The sequence below is a fragment of the Octopus bimaculoides genome, chromosome 2, assembly GCF_046866305.1.
Source record: "Octopus bimaculoides isolate indiv1 chromosome 2, ASM4686630v1, whole genome shotgun sequence".
NCBI classification, from domain to species: domain Eukaryota; kingdom Metazoa; phylum Mollusca; class Cephalopoda; order Octopoda; family Octopodidae; genus Octopus; species Octopus bimaculoides.
The window spans coordinates 47,149,278-47,174,615 of NC_142929.1; the positions used below are offsets into that span (position 1 = coordinate 47,149,278).

The 25,338-nt window shown below is 37.0% G+C and overlaps 1 protein-coding gene across 7 annotated transcripts in view; it reads right to left on the minus strand.

The window, feature by feature from the left end:
• The window catches only part of LOC106875928 (tubulin polyglutamylase ttll6), a 420,072-nt gene that overhangs the window by 79,392 nt on the left and 315,342 nt on the right, over window positions 1-25,338 (minus strand). For all 7 annotated transcript variants that reach the window (XM_014924244.3, XM_089344881.1, XM_014924246.3 and 4 more), the window contains one exon: window positions 12,961-13,186. In XM_014924244.3, the coding sequence (XP_014779730.1) occupies window positions 12,961-13,186 (226 nt within the window). The remainder of the gene's footprint in view (window positions 1-12,960; window positions 13,187-25,338) is intronic.

The window sequence follows — 25,338 nt, forward strand, 5'->3', positions numbered from 1 at the left end:
ACTAAATCTTTCGTCAATCATATTAAACACTGGCACCTAATGTCTCCTTCCTAAACTCCTAGGTCACCATGGACACCTTGAATAACAGAATCACAGACAGAAAGATAATTCTAAGAAAAAAGTTGTTTCCATTTAATGCCCAGTGGTAGAATAACAGCTTAGAAGGAATAATTGAGAAAGTGGTTTGTAGCTTATAATTCTTAACGAAAATCCTGTTTAAGGCACAGATATGGCTGTGTGGTAAGAAGTTTGCTTCCTAACCCCATGGTGCCAAGCTCAGTCCCATAGCATGCCATTTTGGGCATGTGTCTTCTACTATATCCCTGGGCCAACCAAAGCCTTGTGAGTGGATTTGGTAGATGGAAACTGAAAAAAGCCCACCGTATATGTGTGTATATATATATATATATATATATATATATATATAAGAGTTGCTATAGGCACAGGAGTGGCTGTGTGGTAAGTAGCTTGCTTACCAACAACATGGTTCCAGGTTCAGTCCCACTGTGTGACACCTTGGGCAAGTGTCTTCTACTATTGCTGTGGGCTGACCAAAGCCTTGTGATTGGATTTGGTAGATGGAAACTGAAAGAAGCCTGTCATATATATATATGCATATGTGTGTGTGTGTGTATGTTTGTGTGTCTGTGTTTGTCCCCACCATGGACACTTGACAACCAATGCTGGCATGTTTATGTCCCCGTAACTTAGCGGTTCAGCAAGACAGACCGATAGAATAAGTGCTAGGCTTACAAAGAATAAGTTCTGGGGTCAATTTGTTCGACTAAAGACAGTGCTCCAGTATGGCCGCAGTCAAATGACTGAAACAAATAAAAGAGTAAAAGAATATGTATATATATATATATATAGGTGTTAGGAAAGGCATCCAGCTGTAGAAACCATGCGAAAACAGACAATGGAGTCTGGTACAGCTCTTAGCCTTGTCAGCTCCTGCCAAACTGTCCAATCCATGCCAACATGAAGAACGAATGTTAAATGATGATGATGATATATGTATGTGCATGTGTGTGCATGTGTTTGTGTGTGTGTGTGTGTATGTGTGTGTATGTGTGTGAATGCATGTGTATGTCTCTTTATGTTTGTGTTTGTCCTTCACCGCCATCGATACTACCACCACCTGACAATTGGAGTTGGTTTGTTTACATCCCTATAACTTAGCAGTTCGACATAAGTGATTGACAGAGTAAGAACCAGGTTTAGAAAAAGTAAAATACTATGAGCAATTTGTTTGACCAGACCCTTTCAAGGGTCTGGTCTAGACAGTCACTGGCACACTGCAACTCTTGAGTGTTTCTGTATAGAACACCTGAATGAAAAATTACCTTGAATTTTTTTTAGTGGTGCAGCCTGCAGTTTGCTGATACAAAGTCTAAATCAAAAGTGTCCCAAAATTAACTAACCATTTTCTTTTCAAGCAGCTTGTATTTAGTATCACTTCATTCACTGTGTCTTTGTGTTTTTTTTTTTTAATAGTAAAGTGGTGTGATTTGAGTAGCATTTAGCTTTTATTTCAAACAGATTAAAGTGAATGACTACTTCTTGTGTTCAGGTGCAAGCATAATTTCCCCTGGCCTGATTTAATTTGACATGAACTGATACAATCTGGTTTCTACTGGCTGGTATCAATAACAGGTTGAGGACTCTTCTGGGTGGACTGTTGGTCCTCCACAGAATAGTTGGATGATGGGCCTGCCATCTTGGCAGAGAGGCTGACACAGGACTACCAGTGATGGAGAGCACCAGTGGATTTGGTCAGCTTTATGCATGATGATGTCTCTTGGTCCACTAACTTGAGATGACCTCAGCCTCATCAAGCAAGAGCATGAAGTGAAGTGAACCGTGAACTGATACAAGGAACACTGCTTTTGAGTTTTGGCACAGGATCAGCAACTTCGGTGGGGGGGGGATAGGTCAATTAGATTGACCCCAGTACTCAAATGGTACTTATTTTATTGACCCTGAAAAGATGAGAAACAAAGTCGACCTTGGTGGAATTTGAACTCAAAACATAAAGATGGACAAATTGCTGCTAAGCGTTACACCCATTGTGCTAAGGATTCAACCAGCTCACCATCTTTAATACAAGTAATATTATACGGAGAACATTGGTTTGCATCTGTACATTGAAGTGTGATGTTGAGTTTGGTAACTGTAGAGATGGCGTGTGAGATTGAAGTGTAGAAAAACATCAACTTCTCACTAAGAAAATCACTTTTAAAAACTAATTACCCCTAATCACTCCAGCATGCTCACCTGGGTGAGTGGGGGAAGTAAAGGCTAAGGAATCACACACTCAAAAAGAAACAAGCTAAAGCTTTCTCTCTCTCTCTCTCTCTCTCACACACACACACACACATACGCACACACACACACACACATATATGCACACATGCACACAAGCACACACACATACACACACACACACACACACACACACACAAGCACACACATGTACTGGTTTATGAATACCACTGTCCATGCATGTATATGTATTTGTATATGTGCATGTATGTGTATGTTTGTATATGTGTATGTTTGTGTGTATGTGTATATGTGTGTGTATATAGGTGTATGTGCATAGCTGTGTGTGTGCGTGTATATCTTGCATTTACCCTACAGAATTCTAAATAAGGTGTCTAATATCTTTTATCTCAGCTTATATGAAATTATCTTTGCTGTAATTATATTCTATTTTCTATTAATCTAAGTTGGATTCTTTAGAAACAAACAAAGATAAAAAAAAAAACGAAAAGAAAAACAAAAGATTAAACTGAAAAAGGAAAAACACAAACAAACAAAGAACAAACAACAAATAATAATAAAAAAAAAAAGAAGAAAAGTTAATTAAATACATACGTAGTCGGAGAGCTAGCTCTCCGGATATGCACATTTTGAAAACTCACACCCATCATCATTCTTATCATAAAACTACAGCAACAACAACAACAACAACAACAACTAGAACGTCAACAGTCGCAACGATAACTACAACAACAACAAGAACATCAATAATCGCAAAATGACAACCACAACAACAAATGCGATAATTACAGCAATGCCACGCCCATTCAACAATGACAACTGCTGTGAATGGTTTTGATTAATTTTCCCCAAATATCATTACAGTACAAAAAAAAAAAAAAAAATGAAACAAAAAGATTTGTTTATCCTTATTCCCTCCCACTCCACCTCCCACCACATTCTTCAATGCTCTCTTATCATTTTGCCTTTTACAGAGGATGCTGTGACATAAATCCGTATTAGGATGTAAAGATTACCTGTTTTGTCTTGTATGTGTATATGTGTGTGTGTGTGTGTGTATATATATATATATATATATATGCAACTATGTGTGCATGTATGGTGTGTGTGTGTGAATGTGTATGTCTGTCTGTATACACACACACACACATTCATATATGTATGTATGTGTGTATGTATGTACATATGTTTGTATGTATGTATGCATGTGTGTACATATGTGTTTATTGTTGTTTTTACTGCTGCTTTTCAGCTCAATTTTCCTTTTTATATATTTTCTTTCCAGTTTGTCTTCTTTTATTTCATTTTGAAATTTTCTTGAGTTTTTACTGCTTTTTGCTGCTATTTTTTTTATCTCAACTTTTACGTGTTTTTTTTTTCTTTTTAATATTTTTTTCATTACTGCTTTTATTTTTTTTCTTGTATTATCATTAGTATTATTTTTTTTTCCTTCAATTAAAAAAAGAAAAACAATTCACTATTTAAAAAAAAAAAAAATTCTGCTTTTCTATTTTCTTTTGTCTTTCTTTTTTTTTTCTAGTTGTTGCTATTATTGTTGTTGTTGTTGTTGTTGTTTAATTGTTGTTTAATTCCAAAGTTTATTTTCATCTCTTTACCAAATAATTGAATAAATGAATACAGAAACATATAAATAAGCCAACAGAAAGCCCAGAACTGAGAGGCTTCTAAGCTGGAAGCCTTGTTGTTTTAGCATGGAGCATTTTTTTTTCACACGTACTTTTTCTATCTCTTTCTCTTCTTTCTCTCACACACACACACACACACAGAGCTTTCATTATTGCCTTTATCATTAGTTTTATTATTAGTATTATTTTTTTTTTCTTCACAGAGACTTAACAACTACAGATGATGTGCAATGGTAAAATAAACTTTAATTCCAGGCTATTTCATTATTCAATTAGTGGCATTAAATAAGGGGAACCAAAAGGAAGCTGAGAGTGTATGGATGGGAAGAGGGGGAGGATAGCTTAAAGAGAGAAAGGAGAGAGAGGGGAAGTGGGCGCAAAGGGGGGAGCGGATGAAGGAGAGGAATGAGAGAGAGAGAGAGGGAGATGAGAGACAGTGAGGAAGAAGAGAGTGAAGGGAGAGGGAGGAGAGAGAGAGAAAAGAGAGAGAAAGAGGGAGATAGAGGAAAAGAGGAAGAGAACGGGAAAGAGGGAGAGAGAGGGAAAGGGGCAGAAAGAGGGAGAGGAAGAGAAAGAAGGAGAGAGAGGGCAAAGAGAGATAGGGGAAAGAGAGAGAGGGGAAAGAGAGATAGAGGAAAGAGAGAGAGAGGAAAGAGAGAGAGAGGAAAGAGAGAGAGAGGAAAGAGAGAGAGAGGAAAGAGAGAGAGAGGAAAGAGAGAGAGGGGAAAGAGAGAGAGAGGAAAGAGAGAGAGGGAGAGAGGGAATGGGGCAGAAAATGGGAGAGAAAAAGGGAGAGAAAGGGAAGGGGTAGAAAGAGGGCGATAGAGAGAATGAGGGAAAGAGAGGGAAAGGGGAGAGAGAGAGAGGGAAAGAGGGAGAGAGAGGAAAAGGGGTAGAAAGAGGGAGTGAGAGGGAAGGAGAAAGAAAGAGAGAGAGTGATAAAAAGATGATATGGTGGCACACAAAGGTGAAAAGTGAAGAGAGGTTGGCATAAAAATAGGTGAGAGAGGTTGGTCTAAGAAAGAAAAATAGAAAGAGAGAGAGACAGACAGACAGAGAGAGAGAGAGAGAAGGAAAGGGAGAGACAGAGAAAGAGGGTGATGGAAAAATAGTGAGAAATGCTAGTGTGATTAGTTGAAAGGGAAAGAGAAGTTAATGTGAGAAAATCAAACAGATGTTTATATGAACATGTGAGAGAGAAAGATGTTATGAAACAACAAGGGAAGAGAAGCTGTTGATATGAAAAGGATTTGTTAGAGAGAGAGAGAGAGAGGGGAAGGAGAGAGGAAGAGAAACACAGAGACAGAGAGAGAGAGAGGAAGAGAGATTTGTAGAAAAAAAGGTGAGAGACAAAGAGGTAAGAAATGAGAAAAGATGTCACTAATTGAAAGGAAAAGGAAAAAGAAATATTGGAAGCATCAGAAAGAGTAGTATGAGATCAAAGTAATAACCACCACCACCACCACCAACAACAACAACAACAACAACAGCAGCAGCAGAAGCAGCAACGATTCTTTGAACATGTCTCTTCCCTCAACAAAGACATCTATTTCACTTCACTCCTCTCTGAAGCCATCATTCTCGATGACTTCAGCATTCACAACTTTTCTTTAGCTCTTGCACTTCTATCACACCGATGCCGTCTGGTACAGAAGCTGAAACTTTTGCAATCCACATCCCTCTAAAAGCGTCTTTGAACAATACACAGACACTATCTACAAATACCGCTTATCTTTTTCTTCTGAGGGGGTGTCATCAAAAAGTTCCTGGTTTTAAGGATATTGCAAAAAGCCTGGTTGGAGTTTTTTTACAGGGCTTAGAAAAACTGAAGGACCACTGCAATAAGTGTGTGAATCTGAGAGGAGAATATGGTGAATAAAATCATGATTAACTGATCCTCCTGTATTTTCTTTTACCCAAAGCCAGGAACTTTTCAGCATCCCTTCATAACTCAAAATCCAATGTGTACTACAAAACCATCGCCATCTCTTCACCAATTGAGTCATCTAGCCACTGTCATCATCATCATTTAAGTCGATTGTCCATGGTGGCATGAATTGGACAGTTTGACCAGAGCTAGCAAGCTGAGTAGCTGCATCAGGCTCCTGTCTGATTTGGTATGGTTTCTGTGGTTGAATGCCCTTCTTCATTTCAAAGATGATGGAGATGGTCATTAGTAACCACTTCCTACAATATTTTCAATCCTACTCCCTATTTAATGACTACCAGTACAATACTGTGATGTCAACCACCAATGGACCCTCATCCTCTGATAATTTGGAATAAACAGCATAAGTGTTCCTGACATCAGCAAAATGTTTGCATCATGTTCTCATAAAACTCTCTGACCTACACTATCAAATCTATTGTTTTCCAAGGTGCAGTTTTGACCCCTACACTCCATCATCCATCATTTTGAATCCGGGTTTTGTCCCTGTTAACAGTGATGGCCAGATCTACCTCAATGCCATAACAACCACCCTCACACCATCTCACCATCTTGCCCAGTTTTGGGTGTCCTCCCTTCTCAAGCCAACCCTCCCAATCTCCTCCTCCACCTGTCCCCTCCACATTTTCCTCAGTCTACCTCACCTTCACTATCCATTTACCTCAAACTCTAGCACCCTCTTCAGAACATGCTCCTCATCCCTCCTCAACACATGCCCATACCACTGCACTCTTTTGTCTTATACATCAAGGACCTACTCACATTCATTTCATACACAGCAACACCACCCTTTAAATATTCCTAATCTTTCACACACAGGTGTCATCCACATGTAACTAGATGCCTTATGCCAAATCTGCAATGACCCCATGAAGAGAGACTTCAAAACCATTCTGCAATAGGGCACACCAATCTGGGTCTCCATCAGCAATACAAAGAAACAACCACTATACATACATATCAGGAAAACAATACCATACATCATGTCACCTAAACAGCTTGGTTTGCAGTAAGGGATTGCTCCCATGGTGTTCACTGGCCATTCAAACACTAATATTTTTCTTGGACTTCTTTTAAAAAAAAGGCAGTGAGCTAGCAGAATTGTTAGCACACCAGAAAAAATGCTTTGCAGGTTTGTCTGCCTTTACATTCTGAGTTTAAATTCCACTGAGGTCGAGTTTGCCTTTCATCCTTTTGGGGTCGATAAAATAAGTACCAGTTGATTGTTAGGGTTGATGTAATCAACTTATCCCCCTGCCCCCAAATTGCTGGCCTTGTGCCAAGATTTGAAACTAATATTTCTCTTGGACAATTGCAACTTGGTGGCTGCTCACAAAACACGGACAGGGAGAAAATTTCGGAGGTATCCTTTGAAGAGGAAGGAATGGGAAAAGAGGGTTAGTGTAGAGTATGAGAGCTCACTATAAAAAACTTGACCTCACTATCACTGAGCCTCTCTCCTGATGATCTCATAAACTCAACACAGCAAAAGCTACATCTCAAAAGACTAGCTTTCCTCTTTAGGGCCAGGAAATTTCTAGCTATTACTATCCCTTTACAAAGTTCAAGCAAGACCCACAATAGAATATTGCTCCATCATCCAAGATGGTACTGTAACCATAAAGCAGACATCCTTGATCACATCCAAAAGAAGGCCAGTGAACTGCTTAGCATGAAACAACTCATCAACATACACCTGGCCTACAGAAGTGCTGTCTCTTCTTATTGCTTTTTCCACCATTGTTACAATGGTTTCAGCCCTTTAGAGCTTCCTGAGTTCCTCTTAACCCTTTTGTTACCATATTTCTATTGAAATTCATCTCTTGTATTTCAAGTAATTAAAAAATCATGAAAACACAGTAAAGTAACTTTGTCATTATAAAACTAACATTTGTAACTTAAATCTACATGAAATTTTAATGGAAAATTTTAATCTAGAGAACCTTAAAACAGAAAGTTTAGACCATAGAATCAAAGGTGGTATCAAGTAGGTTGGTATCAAACGAGTTAATTGTATTGTGCCCCATCTAATCTCCTGCATTAATCTTCCACTTTCTTTTTCAGTCCTTCTTCCCCAGAATGCCAACCTTCTGAAATTGCCTCCCTGTCTACCTTTTGTTTGTAGGCATAAAGTTGTAGCTATTTAAAAGAAACATTAGCTGTGTTAATCTCATAGATCTTGAAGGGCCCATGAATATCATGGGAACAACCCCTTTCTTCAAATCAAGCCATTAAAAAATACCAGAAAAAAAAACTAAAAAAGAAAGAAAGAGTGGAAGAATTTGAGAGAGAGGTGGAGGAAAAGTAGAGCAGAATATAAACAAATAGAATGATGGAGAGATAGTGAATAGAGAGAATCAAAGAGAGAGAGAGACAAAGTAAAAATGGGTGTGGTGGGGTGGGGGGAAGGTATGAGAATGGATATAACAGACAAATATTGACAGGAGACAGAAACCAGTAAACAGAAGAATTGATGGCATGGAAATGAGAAAGAGAGAAAGCACTAAGGATAAGAGTAGGTGAATGAGACAAAAAAGTAGTAATAAAGTGGTAGTAAAAAGAGAGAGAGAGAGACAGGCAGACAGAGATGAGAGGCGGGAATAGAATAGAAAGATGAAAAGAGGGAGAGAAAATTTAAGCTGTCGGCGGGGGGGGGGGGGGGGTGAGATGAAATAAAGATAACAAAAAGAAAGGGAAATAGTATACAGGAGAATAAAAAGCAAAAGAAGAATCTTGATGAAAAATGAAAATAAAATCAAAATCATAGAAAAAGTCAATCCTAATTTGTTTGTTTTCTCATTGTCTTGTCAATATTTGCAATGGAAGATATATCCAAGATAATGGCTGTTTATTCATTTTGTAGCATTGCATTTCAAAGCCAATTTCGAAGGGATATTGATGAAGTGAAACAATTTATCAATAACCCTTCCTGTTCCAGTGAAAGTTTAAAAGATTACAGAAATGGAGTACTTTGCTACTCTTGTGAATCCTAAAAGCTTTCTCTCTACAAAGCTCAACTGCAGACGGTTTGGCTTCTAAAAACTACCCCCTTATTTCTCTGGTCACATTCTTGCTACAGGTGTTAACTTACAGAAGTTCGAACTGAACACCAACTTTAAGGACCTGTAAAAATTATGGTATTGCTTCTTCTCTTCTGACTAAATATTTGGCACACAAAAACATAAAAAAAAAACAGAATTCACCGTAAAGCAGTTGGTATTAGGAAGGGCATCTGGTCATAGAAAAACCATGCCAAAGCTGACTGAGATAGAGCATGAAGAAATCCTGTGGCTTACTGAATCCTATCAAACTGTCCAAACCCATGCCAGCATGGAAAATGGATATTAATCGACGATGATGATGATGATGATGATGACAATGACAATGATGATGATGATGACGACGACGATGATGATGATGATGACGATGACAATGATGATGGTGATGATGATGACGATGACAATGATGATGGTGATGATGATGACTGGTGGTGATGATGACAATGACGATGACAATGATGGTGATGATGATGATGATGATGATGATGACGTTACTGATGATGATGACAATGATAATGACAATGATAGTGATGATGATGGATGGATGGACCAAACTGCCTTTTCCTGCTGTGACCTCGGTGTATTCTCTAAGCATAATCTCAGAGCTCTTGTACCACCTCTACTCAAACACTCCTCAGCCACTGGCCACAACAAATTAGAAGCCATACAATAAATTGCTTTCAATATAGTCAAGCACCCTATCCATAAAGATACAGACTGTGTACACCTCTACTCAAGCACCATAAAACCAGAACTAAGCGCTGATGTTCAAAGCCCTTCAAATCTTAAAGAACATCTGAAAGAATGACCAAATAAATAATTCCTGACTGCATCCTGGTCTGAGTCACATTCATACAAAATAACTATGATGATATGCAAGAAGATATAACAGAAGTATGATAATCATTCGGTCAATTAAGCTTAAATCCGAAGTATCAGCTCATATGCATGTTTTCTACAAGTGGTCACATGACCTGGTCATGTGATGGCCGTGTCTTTCTGGCTTTATGCAGGCTATTCAACTCCATCACATGACAGACTAGTCTAACATGGGCAAATTAGGTTTGTTATTGGAGCCCTCCATCAGCTTTAAAAAGAGGAATCTTTCCTGTTTTTCTCCAGTGAAATCAGAAAGTATGACTGAGTTTGGATCTTGGTATGGGGAGAGGAGAGTTATTCAGCAGAGAACTTTGACACACTGTTGTGTTCCATCCAGCACACATCGTCAAATACCAACTGCACGAGAAACCAATATGTATGTTTTCTGACTGTATCATTCATGTTGTACCAACCTTTTGCTGTACCTTCCATTAAGCATTTGAATAAAGTGTGGCTGTCAATTACAACTCTTGTCCTAGTATTTCTTTTCACTGTTAAACCTGACTCATTTGGAACCAAGAAATTATGTTACTAGGGCCAGAGTTATGCTACTTCAACACCTAAAAAGTCATAACCTTGAAGTTTAAAGTTTCAATTTGGAGCCACATGGCTCCATATTTGGATTCGATCCCACCATGTAATACTTTACTTAGGCTAGTGTTTACAACTGTAGGCTTGAGTAGATTGATGGCTTACGAGTAAAATTTAGTAGACAGTAGGTGTACCATCATCACCATCATCACCATTTAACATCCTCCTTCCATGCTGGCATGGGTTGGACAGTCTGACAGGAGCTGGCCAGGCATGAGATTGCGCCATGCTTCTGTGTCTGTTTTAGCATGGTTTTTATGGTTGGATGCCCTTCCTATCACCAACCACTCTGTAGAGTGGACTGAATGCTTTTTATGAGGCACTCACACTGGCAAGGTCAGTTTTGGCAAGGTTTTTACAGCTGGACACCTTTCCAAACACCAGCCACTTTACAGTGTGGACTCGGTGCTTTTAAGTGGCACCTGCACTGGCAGTGTCATCAAGTAACTTTGCAAGACAAGGAATCTTTGGGAGGGGAGGCGGCATCGGAGTAGGTGATCTTGTGTCAGATAACAAAATATTAGAGTGTGACAGAGAGAGAGAAACAGACACCTTGCTGTAGAGAAGGCACATGGTTACCCAACCAGAGAGAAGAGAGAGGGGGAGAGAGAGAAGAAGAGAGAGAGGAAGAGAGAGGGAGGAAGAGAGAGGGAGGAAGAGAGAGGGAGGAAGAGAGAGATGAAGAGAAGGAGGGAGAAAGAGAGAGGAAGAGGAGAGGGAAAAATGTGAATAGATAATACATCCATACATGTGCATGTATATATCTATATATGTGCGAAGCCACATAGTTTAGTGGTTAGAGTATTCAAACCACAATCACAAGTTCATGAGTTCAATTCCTGATGACAGATTGTGTCCTTGAACAAGACACTTTATTTCACGTTGCTCCAGTCCACTCAGCTGGCAAAAATGAGTCATACCTGTATTTCAAAGGGCTAGCCTTGTCACACTTTATGTCACACTGAATCTCCCTGAGAACTACATTAAGGGTATGTGTGTCCATGGAGTGCTCTGTCACTTGGATGTTAATTTCATGAGCAGGCTGATCTGTTGATCGGATCAACTGGAACCCTTATTATCATAACCGACAGAATGCCAGTTTAATATATATATAGGTATACAAGCATAACTGTGAGGTAAGAAGCTTGCTTCCCAACCACTTTGTTTTGGGTTCAATCCCATGATGTAGCATCATGGGTGAGTGTCATCTACAATAGCTCTGGGCTAACCAAAGCCTTATCATTGGATTTAGCAGATGGAAACTGAAAGAAGCTCACTGTGTATATGTAACCTATATAACAGGTATATAAACAGGGAAAATTTAAGTATTTCTCTGTAGATTGAAAAAAAAAAATGATGAATAGACTTCATTAATTTTCGAACATTATTGGGTTCTTATCAGAGGTATCTGCAACATCATCATTATCATCATCATGAACGTCTGCTTTCCATGCTGGCATGGGTTGGATAGTTTGACAGGAGCTAGCCAAGCAGAAGACTACACCAAACTTCTGTGTCTGTTTTGGCCTGGCTTTCACGACTGAATGCCCTTTCCAACACCAACCACCTCACAGAGTGGAGTGAGTGCTTTTTATGCAGCACTAGCACAGGCGAGGTCAGTTTTTGGCATGGTTTTTACAGCTGGATGCCCTTCCAAATACCAACTACTTCACAGTGAGGACTGGATGCTTTTTACTAAATCTCAGAGAAACAAGCAGCCAATCTGTTTATATACTCAACAAATCCAGTAGCAATAGAGAATTGTACCAAGCTCCATTGTGTTAATATTTGTTCTACATTAAGGTGGCAAGCTGGTAGAAATGTTAGCATGTTAGGTGAAATGCTTAGTGGTATTTCGTCTGTCTTTACGTTCTAAGTTCAAATTCCGCTGAGGTTGACTTTGCCTTTCATCCTTTCGGGGTCAATAAATTAAGTATCAGCTGTGTACTGGGGTCGATCTAATCAATTGGCACACCTCCCCAAAAATTGGACACCTCCCCGAAAATTGAACCTTGTGCCTAGTGTAGAAAAGAATATTTGTTCTACATTATTACTAGACAGCTTGTTTATGTCCTTATAACTTAACAGTTCACCAAAAAAAAAAAAAAGAAAAAAAGAGAGATCCATTAAAATACATGCCAAGCTTAAAAATAAGTATTGGGGTCAATTTGTTCAATGAAAACCTTTCACGGCAGTGCTCCAGCCTGACCACAGTCCAATGACTGAAACGAATAAAAGATAAAAGACAAACCAACCCAACACAACTGGACACTTCCGGAATTAAACATACAATATATGAATCATTGCAGTTTTCTCTCTCTTTCCGTCCGTCCGTCCGTCCGTCCGTCCGTCCGTCCGTCCGTCCGTCTGTCCATCCGTCCATCCGTCCATCCGTCCATCCGTCCATCCGTCCATCCGTCCATCCATCCATCCATCCATCTGCTTTTATCAAATGTATTATAGGTCCAAAGACACTGCAAATAAAGTATCAAAACAAAAGTTTTACTTTCAACTGATATTTCAGAAAAATAAATAAAGACATTTTGCGGTGTACCTCAATTATTAATGGCTTGAGTTTTTTGTCAAGCATGACATCGATTCCAAGTATTTCAAAGCAGGCACTTGTTTTGGTGTGATTCTGAAAGCATGTCCGATAGTTATGTCGTAGTACAGCGTGTGCTGATATAATTGTTTTAATGATAACATCGTCGATATCTCGCCAGAGTTTGTCAACATCATAACCATGGTCCCTCATGTATTTATTCACTGTGCTGATACGTCTGTTAGGAATATGTAAAAGTAGAAAAAGAATTTAGCAAGAAAAATATTTTAAATAAAGAATTTGTTTTTTTGAATTAATTTTCTTTTTTTTTTTTAAATTTGAGGGGGAAATGGCTAATAAGACAGAATGAAAAGACTACGAGACAAATAATGAGAAATGGATTTCAGGATGTATAGGATAAAGGGGAAAACCCCCTTTGATCATGAATAATCATGGGATTGTACCTAGAAAGTTCCCCTCTGAGGCACAAGTCTGGGCAAGGTTGTTTATGGAAGAGCAGCAGTTGCCCATGCATACCAGCTTCCTCTCTCTGCACCACTGATGTTATCCAAGGGAAAGGCAAAGGCTGATACAACTCAGCATCAGTGACATTTTAACTCATTTCTACAGCTGAGCGGACTGGAGCAATGTGAAATAAAGTGTCTTGCTCAAGAACACAACACATAGCCCGATCCGAGAACCACCCAATGTTCAACTGCTGCTATATAGTGCTAGGAAGCTCTTGACAGATCAAATTTACAACAGAGGTTCAATCCATGGTTTATTAATTATTCCTTATATACCAGGCATGGAGGCGCAATGGCCCAGTGGTTGGGGCAGCGGACTCGTGGTCGTAGGATTGCGGTTTTGATTCCCAGACCGGGCGTTGTGAGTGTTTACTGAGCGAAAACACCTAAAGCTCCATGAGGCTCCAGCAGGGGGGTTGTGGCGAATCCTGCTGTACTCTTTTACCACAACTTTCTTTCATTCTTTCTTCCTGTTGTACCTGTATTTCAAAGGGCCAGCCTTGTCACACTCTTTGTCACGCTGAATCTCCCTGAGAACTACGATAAGGGTACACGTGTCTGTGGAGTGCTCAGCCACTTGCACGTTAATTTCACAAGCAGGCTGTTCCGTTGATCGGATCAACTGGAACCCTCATCGTTGTAACTGACGGAGTGCCAACAACCTTAAATATACCAGGCACAGCTATGGCAGTGTGGTTAAGAAGTTTGCTTCCCAGTCACATGATTTTGGGTTCAGTCTCACTAGATTGCACCTTGGGCAAGTGTTTTCCAATAAAGCCCAGGGCCAACCAAAACCTTGTGAATAGATTTGGTAGATAGAAACTGAAGGAAGCTCATCATGTGTATGTGGGTATGTATGCATGTGTGAGTATATTTATTTTTGTGCCTCTGTTTTTGACATCTACTGTCATAAATGAATGTCATTCATTTCCAATAAAGCATAGAAAAATGGACATTTAGCCCTTTAGGAGTCACATTATAATAATGCCTTTTTTTATTCACATTGTTTTCAATTAATCAGGCATTGTATTGTAGCCATGAGATTTTGATGAGGGAACATTTTAATTTTTAGAATGATATTGTAGGGTTGATGTGTGAAGCCAGATCTAGCCAGTTTGAATGTAAAACATGGCAGAATATTTTGGTCAGATACGGCTGATTTAAATGCTAAAGGGGGAAAATGCTGCTGCAGATGATGACAATGATGATGACACACCATATACTTGTGATTTTCCCTTGTAGTTGATAGTTAATAATTCCACATGTGAGACTGTGTTGCAGTAGTAGACAATATCCATAGAGATGCCAGCCAACCAATAGGCATGAAATTACTCAGCAACACACACTTTCTGACTTATGGGTGTGATGTTTCTTCTCTCTGCTTTTTCTTCTATTACTACAACACTGGCTTCCACAAGTGCAAGCCTACAACTCTTGTGCAATCTCAAAGTTACTTGTGATGATCCTGAAATAGACTTGTGGTTGAATACTAGTAGGTCAAACCAGTAGGTGTGACCTCAAATTTGTGAGAGAGGCCTGTGTGCTGTGAAGTAGTTGAAAGGAAGGCCCCGAAATAGTGTGTATTCTCTCTTGATGACCCCTGAAACATTCTGGCATTTGGTATGTGGAGTTTTTGACCAACTGCACTTGAACTGGCAGGCTGTTACCAGGTTTCTAAATATACAAGGAACTAATTTGTGGTCAGTTTTAAAGTTTCAGTTAGTCAGGCCCCCAAACAAAGTGAGGTGGTGTCAAATAATGTTTACAGTGTCAGAAGTCTTCTATGATTGCATTGAGTTTATGTTTCATTAGAATTTAATTCTGGATCTTTTGTAGATTGCAAGGTAAAGAGAAAAAAAGAAAATTTCACATTCTCATTGTCTGTGTATCATCTCCAAACTGTTTGAAACAACATTTTTTATTAGGCAACATGCAATGTTTATTCAACCAACATATAATTCTGAATTGAAATCTTACATAATTATAATATTTGCATGATTTTAATATGTATTTACCAAACTGAGCCTAGGCAGTGGCGCACATCATGGAAAGCTCTAGTAAACCATTTTTCTTAAGTGTCTTACAGTATTCAAATACAAATGAAAGCTTGTAAAAGAAATTTCTAAATCATTTTCTTTCTTTTGCAACTGGGGTAGTCATGTATCTCTTCTACAGCAAGACACCTATTTCTGTCCCTCTAACATATTTTAACTTCTCCTCACCTGGCACAAAGCCACTTCCATCAATCTCGCTCCCATCCTCAGATGAAGGGGTTTGTCTTGCATGTTACTTGGTGACCTCACTGGTGCTGCTGCCTTGTATGTCTTTAGTTCTGATTTAATGTGGCACCAATGGCACACTTGGACGCATCAGTTTCACTCAGAAAAGGAGACATTGCATCAACTATATACCCTGCCAACTTCTCTAACTTTACTATTAAGTAGTTAGATCAGGCTTAGGTAACTTTTCCAAGAAGCAGGTCACATAAGATATGGTTCATTATCAAGCAGGCTACATTACTAAAAAACAATTCATGGTAATATTTTCATTGGGTGTGCCATTCAAAAAATTCTGCAGGTCTCAGTTTGCCTGTGACTGCTTTATATGCTTCTTTTATGCTGGAATGCTAAAAAAATCCTGATACTGAGTGAGATGGAGAAGGAAGATTAGTAAAAACAATCAGTTGGTTAAATGGTAGAAATCTCATAGAAACAACTCAATTCAATGTTTGATAACAAATCATGAAGTAAAATAGAAAAGAAAAAAAATTCATGTGATGGGTCAAAATTTCTAGGAACAATTTCAGCCTCATTTACATAATCAAAAATGTTGCTTATAATATTGTAGTCTCTCTTGTGATAATTAGCCTGCAATACTTATCTTGTGAAGGCATATAGCTCAGTGATTAGAGCATCAGGCTCACAATCAGGAGATAGTGAGCTCGATTCCTGGACCAGGCTGTGTGTTGTGTTCTTGAGCAAAACACTTTATTTTCATGCTACTCCAGTTCATTCACCTGTAGGAATGAGTTGTGAAGTCACTGGAGCCAAGCTATATCAGCCTTTGCCTTTCCCTTGGATAACATCGGTGGCATGGAGAGGAGAGGCTAGTATGCATGGGCGAATGCTGGTCTTTCATAAAAACAACCTTGAGCGAACTTGTTCCTCAGAGGCTAACTTTCTAGGTGCTATCCCATGGTCATTCATGACCAGAGGTGGCCTTTACCCTTTACACTTGCCCTTTAATTATCCTGTGATGAATTATATACTCCTTTTGGTAAATACCATCTGGTGATAACTTATTCCACTCATTTTGCTTCACACCATTTTGTGATAACTTATCCACTCTCACCAGGGCTTTCTGTTTTGCAGGAGTAATTAAGATGTACCACTATATCTTTTACTTGTTTCATTCATTGGACTGCAGCCATGCTTGAAGGGTTTAATTGAACAAATTGACACCAGAACTTATCTTTTCAAAGTCTGACATATATTCCATGAGGCATTTTTTGATGAGCTGCTAAGTCATGGGGATGCAAACAAACCAATACTTGAAGTCAAGCACAAACAAAGAGACTCACATGCACACACATACATATATATGACAGGCTTCCACACAGTTTCGGTCAATAAAATTCATTCACAAGGCATTGGTCTTTCAGGTACAGTGGTATTGAACCCAAAACCACATAGTAGCAAAGTAAGCTTCTTAACCTCACAGCCATGTTTACACCAATACTTCGTAAAATGGTATAATTTGTCATCTTCTTTTGATGAAGACAGACAAGAGATCTGAAGATGCCAAATATCTATTGAATGTAAGCATCAATTCCATACACCAGTCTAAGAAAATCATTTGATAAAAGCATCAGAGACATTCAGACATCTAAATTTAAAATTCAAATTGCTATTGGAATCAATTCATCACTCAGAACAAGTATTTCTAAATGTGAGTAATAAATATAGCCAATTATGGCTTGTATTTTCTACGTCCTGAATTTAGCTCTAAATTGGTTGTTTAATCATTTTGTTGACTCTCCTTCTATTGTTAGTATTTTGATTTATTTCGTTAGATCATGACAATATGGTGAAGTTGTGTCAGTCTCCAAGCAGTGGATGAATGACAAAATCTTGTGATACTATGCAGTATCCAATACTGTCACAGAAACAAACAAATGTTAGGCTATCACCATATCTTTTATCATTGCTCTCCTACTTGTCACAGTCACTGAGGCACCAACTTGGAGGATTTAGTTAAACAAATCAATGCTAGTACTGTCTTTTTTTTTAAAAAATTTTGGTACTTATTCTATCAGTCATTTTTACTGAACTGCTAAGTTCTGGGAACATAAACAAACTAACACTAGTTGTCAAGTGGTAGTGAGGGACAAACACAAATGCAAAGACACACAAAGACACACACACACACACACACACATATATATATATACATACATACGTACATACACACACACACACACACACACACACACACACACACACACACATATCAGCTTCTCTTTATCATATTCACTACTCACAAGACATTGGTGGGCCTGAGGTTATAGCAGAAGAAACTTGGCCAAAATGCTGGGCTGTAGGACTGAACCTGAAACCACAGATTTTCAATGCAAGCTTCTTAACCACACAGCTATATCTGGACCCTATGCGTGTTTTAAATGAAGGAAATGTGTATTTCATTCCAACAGCTCTCCAGTCTCTCTCAGTGACATTACAGTGTGTGTGTGTGTGTGTGTGTGTGAGAGCATGTGTCTTGGTGCTTACGCTTGTCTCTCACATTCAATACAATGGGGTGCTGAAAAGTTCCTGGCTTTGGGTAAAAAAAAATACAGGAGGATCAGTTGATTATGATTTTATTCAACATATTGCCCTCTCAGTTCCACACACTTATTGCAGTGGTCTTTCAGTTTTTCTAAGCCCTGTAAAAGAACTCAGAATGTTGGGCCTCCAACCACGCCATTAGCAATACCCCATACAGCCAGGAACTTTTCAGCACCCCCTAGTAGCTTGACAACTGGTGTTGGTTTGTTCATGTCCCTGCAACTTAGTGGTTCAGTGAAAGAGAGCAACACAATAAGTAGCAGACTTAGAAATAAGTACTGAAGTCAATCTGTTTAAACTAAAACCCACCGAAGTGGTTGGTGCCCCAGCATGGCCACAATCCAGTGACTGGAACTAGGAAACGATAAAAGAATAGTCAGGGAAAGGCACACAAAACATTATTGGTATTTCAATAATGCTAATAGAATATATTTAACAGAGCCAATGACAGAACATAAGAGCAATATGTGGAACCACCATCCCTAACTTACAAGTTGTCTTAGCTTACAGCAATTGAAGGGGCTTTGCAAATAAATTTGGGTCACAAAAGTAGGTTTAGAAAATGAATACGCTTCTTCTAGCCTCAGAACATTTGTAATAGATGGAACAATTTTTTTGTTGCAAATCTGCATGTGTGTGTGTGTGTGTGTGTGTGTGTGTGTGTGTGTGTGTGTGTGTGTGTGTGTGTGTGTGTCTGTGTGTCTGTGTGTGTGTGTGTCTGTGTGTGTGTGTATGTGTTTGTATATCCATGAGAGATATATATTAATAAAACACATTTTTATTCTGATTGTATCTGTTTAATTGGCTACTGTTTATTGTTTTCATTAACTCATATTCAGTTATTATTGATATTGATTTATCATTTCTCTTTTGATTGATTTGATTTTGTTTTTCTTTCTCTGTCTTGGTTTTTTTTTTGATTTTTTTTTTTACTCCAGTTCGGAATGCAATTTACATTTGTTGTATGTATGTCTATGCAATGGTACACAGTAATGATAAAATTGAACTGCATTGAATTTTAAGTATATTTTGGCACTAAAACCAACTCAGTCGAATCAGACTACCTTGTTAACTGAAATCATTTTATGACTTCAGGTGAACCGAGCCCACACAACACAGCATGTTGAGTTAATGCATTGAATATATTGACTAACGGAAAAAAAAAATTAAACTTAGTGTTATTGATTCAATTAAAGGAAGAATTTCAATGATGCAGCAAATTATATTTTGGTAAATGTGTAACAATGGCATACTAATAATGTAACATTTTCCTATAGGAAGACATTCAAATTCAGCAATGGAATGAAGAGAAAGACAAATAAAACTCATTTAGGTCTGAGAAAATTGGTAACAAGAACTCACCAATTTTCTAGTAATTGTTGCACTTTATTCTAGCAAAATGAAATATATTCCATTTCAAATATAATCATTGTAAAGTTTACACAAATTTTCTCAAAAAAAAAAAAAAAGAAAAAGGGGTCATTTATACATAATGTTTGGCTCAATATTTCAATTTACTGCAGTCAACAAATGTTGAAAAATATAGAAATTAGGTAGAATAAGACATTAGCATGAAATAACCTCATTACCATCTCTATTAAAATTGAAACTTTATGACATAATAAATCAGCAATTTCTTTTGTTCATAATACATGGAAAGTTTTCAAATGCTGCTGCCAGAGTTGTTCTTTGAAATATATCAACATACACCACAAGAATTCATCCATATACACTCTAAAAATCTTTAAATAGGCATGAATAGAGACCTTGAGCACATCATTCAAGGGAGACATGAGGGCCTCATTTCATTAAACAGTATCAGTTAGAACAAGCAGGCATGTCTCTCTTCACTTACATGCTACCATGTTGTATAAAAAGGAAGGATAATTTAGATAATGTAGTCCTAGATATTCTTAAAAAGACCAAGTGTTAAAGCTGCCTGGAATGGCTTTCATCTGTGGTCAACAGGATCAAAGCTGACATAAGGTTAAATAACATCAATAAACAGCATCTGAACAAAAAATCACTAATAACTATAAGAAATGACCTACAGTATTATACCACACATTTGCAAATCTGACCGAGATCAACTTGGCTTTTCATCTTTTTGGGGACGGTACTGGAACTGGCGGAATTCTGCTTTCCACACAGCATATAACCCCTCATAACATTTTTTTTCATTTTTTGGAATTTTCAGAAAAATTTTGTGAATTTGTTTTCTCCACACAGGAATTCACAAGACTATGAAAATAAAATTTTAAAAATTTGTTGAAATTGAAAGAAAATTTTTTTTAAAATCCCAGTTTAAAATATGAACAGTGCAAATTTTTGGCTTAAATCCCAGCAATAGTCCATTAAATGTGTTTATGGGGAGAAAGATATTGAAAAGCATCAAATACATCAGACTGACAAACAAATGAAGAAGGTATAAGATAGTCATGAGATGTGCTAAAAATAACAGCCAAATAGCCCTTAAGTCATGCAGCAAAATTCTTTTTTATTTTGGTTTTGCATAATCATATGAACTCCCATGTGTAGAATTCTAATTCGCGAAAATTTTCTGAAAATATCAAAAAGTAGAAAAGTTACAAGGAGTTATATGCTGCACATAAAGTAGAATTCCATACTGCAACTGATGTAATTGACTAGCCTCCTACCCCAAGATTTCAGACCTTGTACCTATATCAGAAAGGGTTTAAGGCAGTGAGCTGGCAGAATCATTAGCATGCCAGACAAAATGCTTAGTGGCATTTCATTTATCTTTGTTCTGAGTTCAACTTTCACCAATGTCAACTTTACCATTCATCATTTTTTGAGGTTGATAAAATAAATACCAGTTGAACACTGGGGTCAATATATTCAACTAGCCCCCTCCTAACAAAATTCAAGCCTTTGTGCTTATAGTAGAAGGAATTATTTTATCACATTCTCACTAAAAAATAGAATTTCTAAGCCTTGTTTTCTCTAATGACAGTGTAATAGTGATCAGATCAGACATAAATCAAAGTTGCATTACAATGACATAATGTTATTACTGGAAAACTGTTGAGATTGTAACCAATTTTATGAAACTGAAATAAATGTATTTGTCTTTCTTTTGTATCCAATGCAGAATTTGAAAGACTTCCTACAGAAAACTGTTCAATTGATTCAAGAGTGGAGGTGCGTGGCTTAGTGGTTAGGGTGCTGGACTCATGACCGTAAGATTATGGTTTCAATTCCTGGACTGGGTGATGTGTTGTATTCTTGAGCAAAACACTTCCTTTGATGTTGCTCCAGTCCACTCAGTTGACAAAAAATGAGTAATCCTGTGATGGATCAGTGTTCTGTCCAAGTGGAGAATATATATACACAATGAAACCAGGAAACTGGCCCTTGTGAGTCGGCATGACTCGAGAATATAACTTTACCGTTTATTTTAATTAATTCAAGGATGCCATCAACATAAAAAAAAAGTTAAGTTAGTATAAACATATTTGATGCTCATAGCATTAAAATGCTAACTAGAAATTATTATTCAGTGAGGAAAATATATTAGCTACTCACTAATATTTTAATTAATTTGGTAAATATTGGAGATAAATACAATCTTCTTTCAGTCTTATTGTAAACTCATCAGCAAACAATAGATTCTACTGTACGTGATGATGTAGTTAATCATGGGAGAATCATCATCATCATCATCGTTTAACTGGATTTAAGAGGCATCAGATGTTGTTTGCAAGAGAGAAGATTGCATTGGTTTGGTCATGTGATGCATATGGATGAGGACAGCTGTGTAAAGATGTGCCGAGCTCTAATTGTGGAGGGAACCTGTGGAAGGGGCAGATCCAGGAAGACGTGGGACAAAGTGATGAGAAAGGATCTTCAGATACTGGGCCACACTTAGGAAATGACAAGGGACTGGGAGATGTGGTGATTTACTGTAAGTGAGAAGACGCAGCAAGCCAAGTAAAATTGCTGTCATCCATACATACAGGCTTGTCCTTTACAAGTGTTGGTGCCATGTAAAATATACTCATGCTACATGAACACACCCATGCTGGTGGCATGTATAAAGCACCCAGCATACTCTGTAAAGTGGTTGGCAACAGGAAGAGCATCCAGCAATAGAAACCATGCTACAAGAAACAACTGAAGTCTGGCCAGCTCCTGTCAAACCATCCAATTCATGCCAGCATGGAAAATGAACATTAAACGATGATGATGAAGATGATGGTGATGATAAATATACATACATACATATATATATATATATATATATATATATATATATATATATATATATATATATTTTTTTTTTCTTTTTTCTATTATTCTTTTCTTTTACCTGTTTCAATCATTTGACTGCAGTCATGCCGAGCACTGCCTTTAGTCAAAGAAATTGACTCCAGGAATTATTCTTTGCAAGCCTATTACTTATTCTATTGGTCTCCTTTGCTGAACCACTAAGTTACAAGGACATAAATATGTGTGTGTGTGTAAAATATATATATAAACACACACACACACACACAGAGACACATAAATATATATGAACTCAGTCTGACTACCAAATTCCACTCACCTAGTGAACATTTTATCCACACAGCTATTCCTACACTTGTATTAGCAAGCTTTTTAATGCACCTTGCATTAAATGCATTCAACTAACTTAGCTATTGTTTCATTATTAACTTGCTATTGTTGCACACATATACTGAAATGTAATTTGCTGCATCATCATCAAAAAAAAATCTTTCTTAAATTGAATCAATAACAATGTATTCTGTCAATAATTCATTGACAAAAATAACACTTAGTGTGTGTTATTTTAGTCAATGCATTCAGTACATTAACACAACACACTCTGTAGGTAGTCTTCTTTCATTCCCAAACAATTTCTGCAGTTTGTTCTGTGTAGAGAGGAGTGGTGGCTCACATTGCCAGGTCACAGGTTTTATCACTCAAGTTCATATTCTGGATTATACCAATCCAGCAAACACTCACTCACCATTGAAGCAAAGAAGCGAACCTCTGTCTGGTTGTTTGACCGACTAGAAATAGCAATGAAATTTTCAAATCACATTCAGCTGATTTTTAAAAAAAGATGAGAGGCACTTTGAATAATGTTATTCAAGACATTAATTTACAGAATGTCCATGGCTGGAGTGTCTTCTATAATGAACATTGTCTTTGGTATAAACAGTAATGACATCATACTCTATTCACCTTATATAAATATAACTTGCACCATAACACCCTCAAGAGTTTCAGACTCCACTTCTCTGATTTCTCTATTGATGTTCTCCTTCAGTTGCCCCAGGGTCTCCAGTTTGTTGACGTAAACCCTCTCTTTCAGGTATCTCCACAAGAAAAAATCTGGGCTAGTCAAGTCTGGGGAACATGAAGTCCAGTTGACATTGCCGTAGTGGGAGATTATTCTCTCTCCGAAGCACTGCCATAGCAACTGCATTGTTTTTCTTGCAGTATGAGTAATCGCCCCATCTTGTTGGAACCATGTGGGAAATCTACTTTGAATGGCCTTCATGTTCCCCAGACTTGACTAGCTCAGATTTTTTCTTGTGGGGATACCTGAAAGAAAGGGTTTATATCAACAAACTGGAGACCCTGATGCAACTGAACGAGGACATCAATAGAGAAATCACAGAAGTGGGGTCTGAAACTCTTGAGAGTGTTATGGAGCAAATTTTGGAAAGAGCACAGGTGCATGAAGCCGAAAATGTCTGCCATTTAAACAATGTCATTTTTCATATGTAATGTAGTGGTGTTGCATAATTTGACTTGTGCATATTAATTTCCATTATATCCTTCATATTGTATCAAAATTTCATGCATTTAATTGTAAAATTAAGGAAGTTATTATAAACTGAAACCCATCAGTGACTTTTGGGACACCCTATACAATCCCTATTGTGCCATTATCATCATCGTCATCATCCTTTAATGTCCACCAGCCCATCCACCACCTTAGGACAATTGTTTTCAAATTTTGGCACAAGGCCAGCAATTTTCGGATGGTGGTAAATTGATTACATTGACCTAGTGCATAACTTATATTATCAACCCTAAAAGAATAAAAGGCAAAGTCGACCTCAGTAGAATTTGAACTCAGAATGTGCAGATGGATGAAATGCCACTAAGCATTTTGCCCAATGTGCTAACGATTCTGCTAGCATGTTGCCTGAAAGGACAAATAATAATAATAATAATAATAATGTTGTTGTATTTGGGGATGGTCATATTGCCAGTTTAGCCAATATATAAACGAAATAATAATAATCCTTTGAACTAAAGGTACAAGGCCTTAAATTTGGTGGGAGGGGACTAGTTGATTACATTGACTCCAGTATCTCACTGGTACTTAATTTATCAACCCCAAAAGGATGAAAGACAAAGTTGATCCCAGTAGAATTTGAACTTAGAATATAAAGACATACGAAATGTCGCTAAGCATTTCACTCAGCATGCTAACAATTCTGCCAGCTTGCCACCTTAATAATAATAATAATAATAATAATAATAATAATAATAATAATAATAATAATAATAATAATAATAATAATAATAATAATAATAATAATAATAATAATAATAATAATAATAATAATAATAATAATAATAATAATAATAATAATAATAATAATAATAATAATAATAATAATAATAATAATAATAATAATAATAATAATAATAATAATAATAATAATAATAATAATAATAATAATAATAATAATAATAATAATAATAATAATAATAATAATAATAATAATAATAATAATAATAATAATAATAATAATAATAATAATAATAATAATAATAATAATAATAATAATAATAATAATAATAATAATAATAATAATAATAATAATAATAATAATAATAATAATAATAATAATAATAATAATAATAATAATAATAATAATAATAATAATAATAATAATAATAATAATAATAATAATAATATAATAATAATAATAATAATAATAATAATAATAATAATAATAATAATAATAATAATA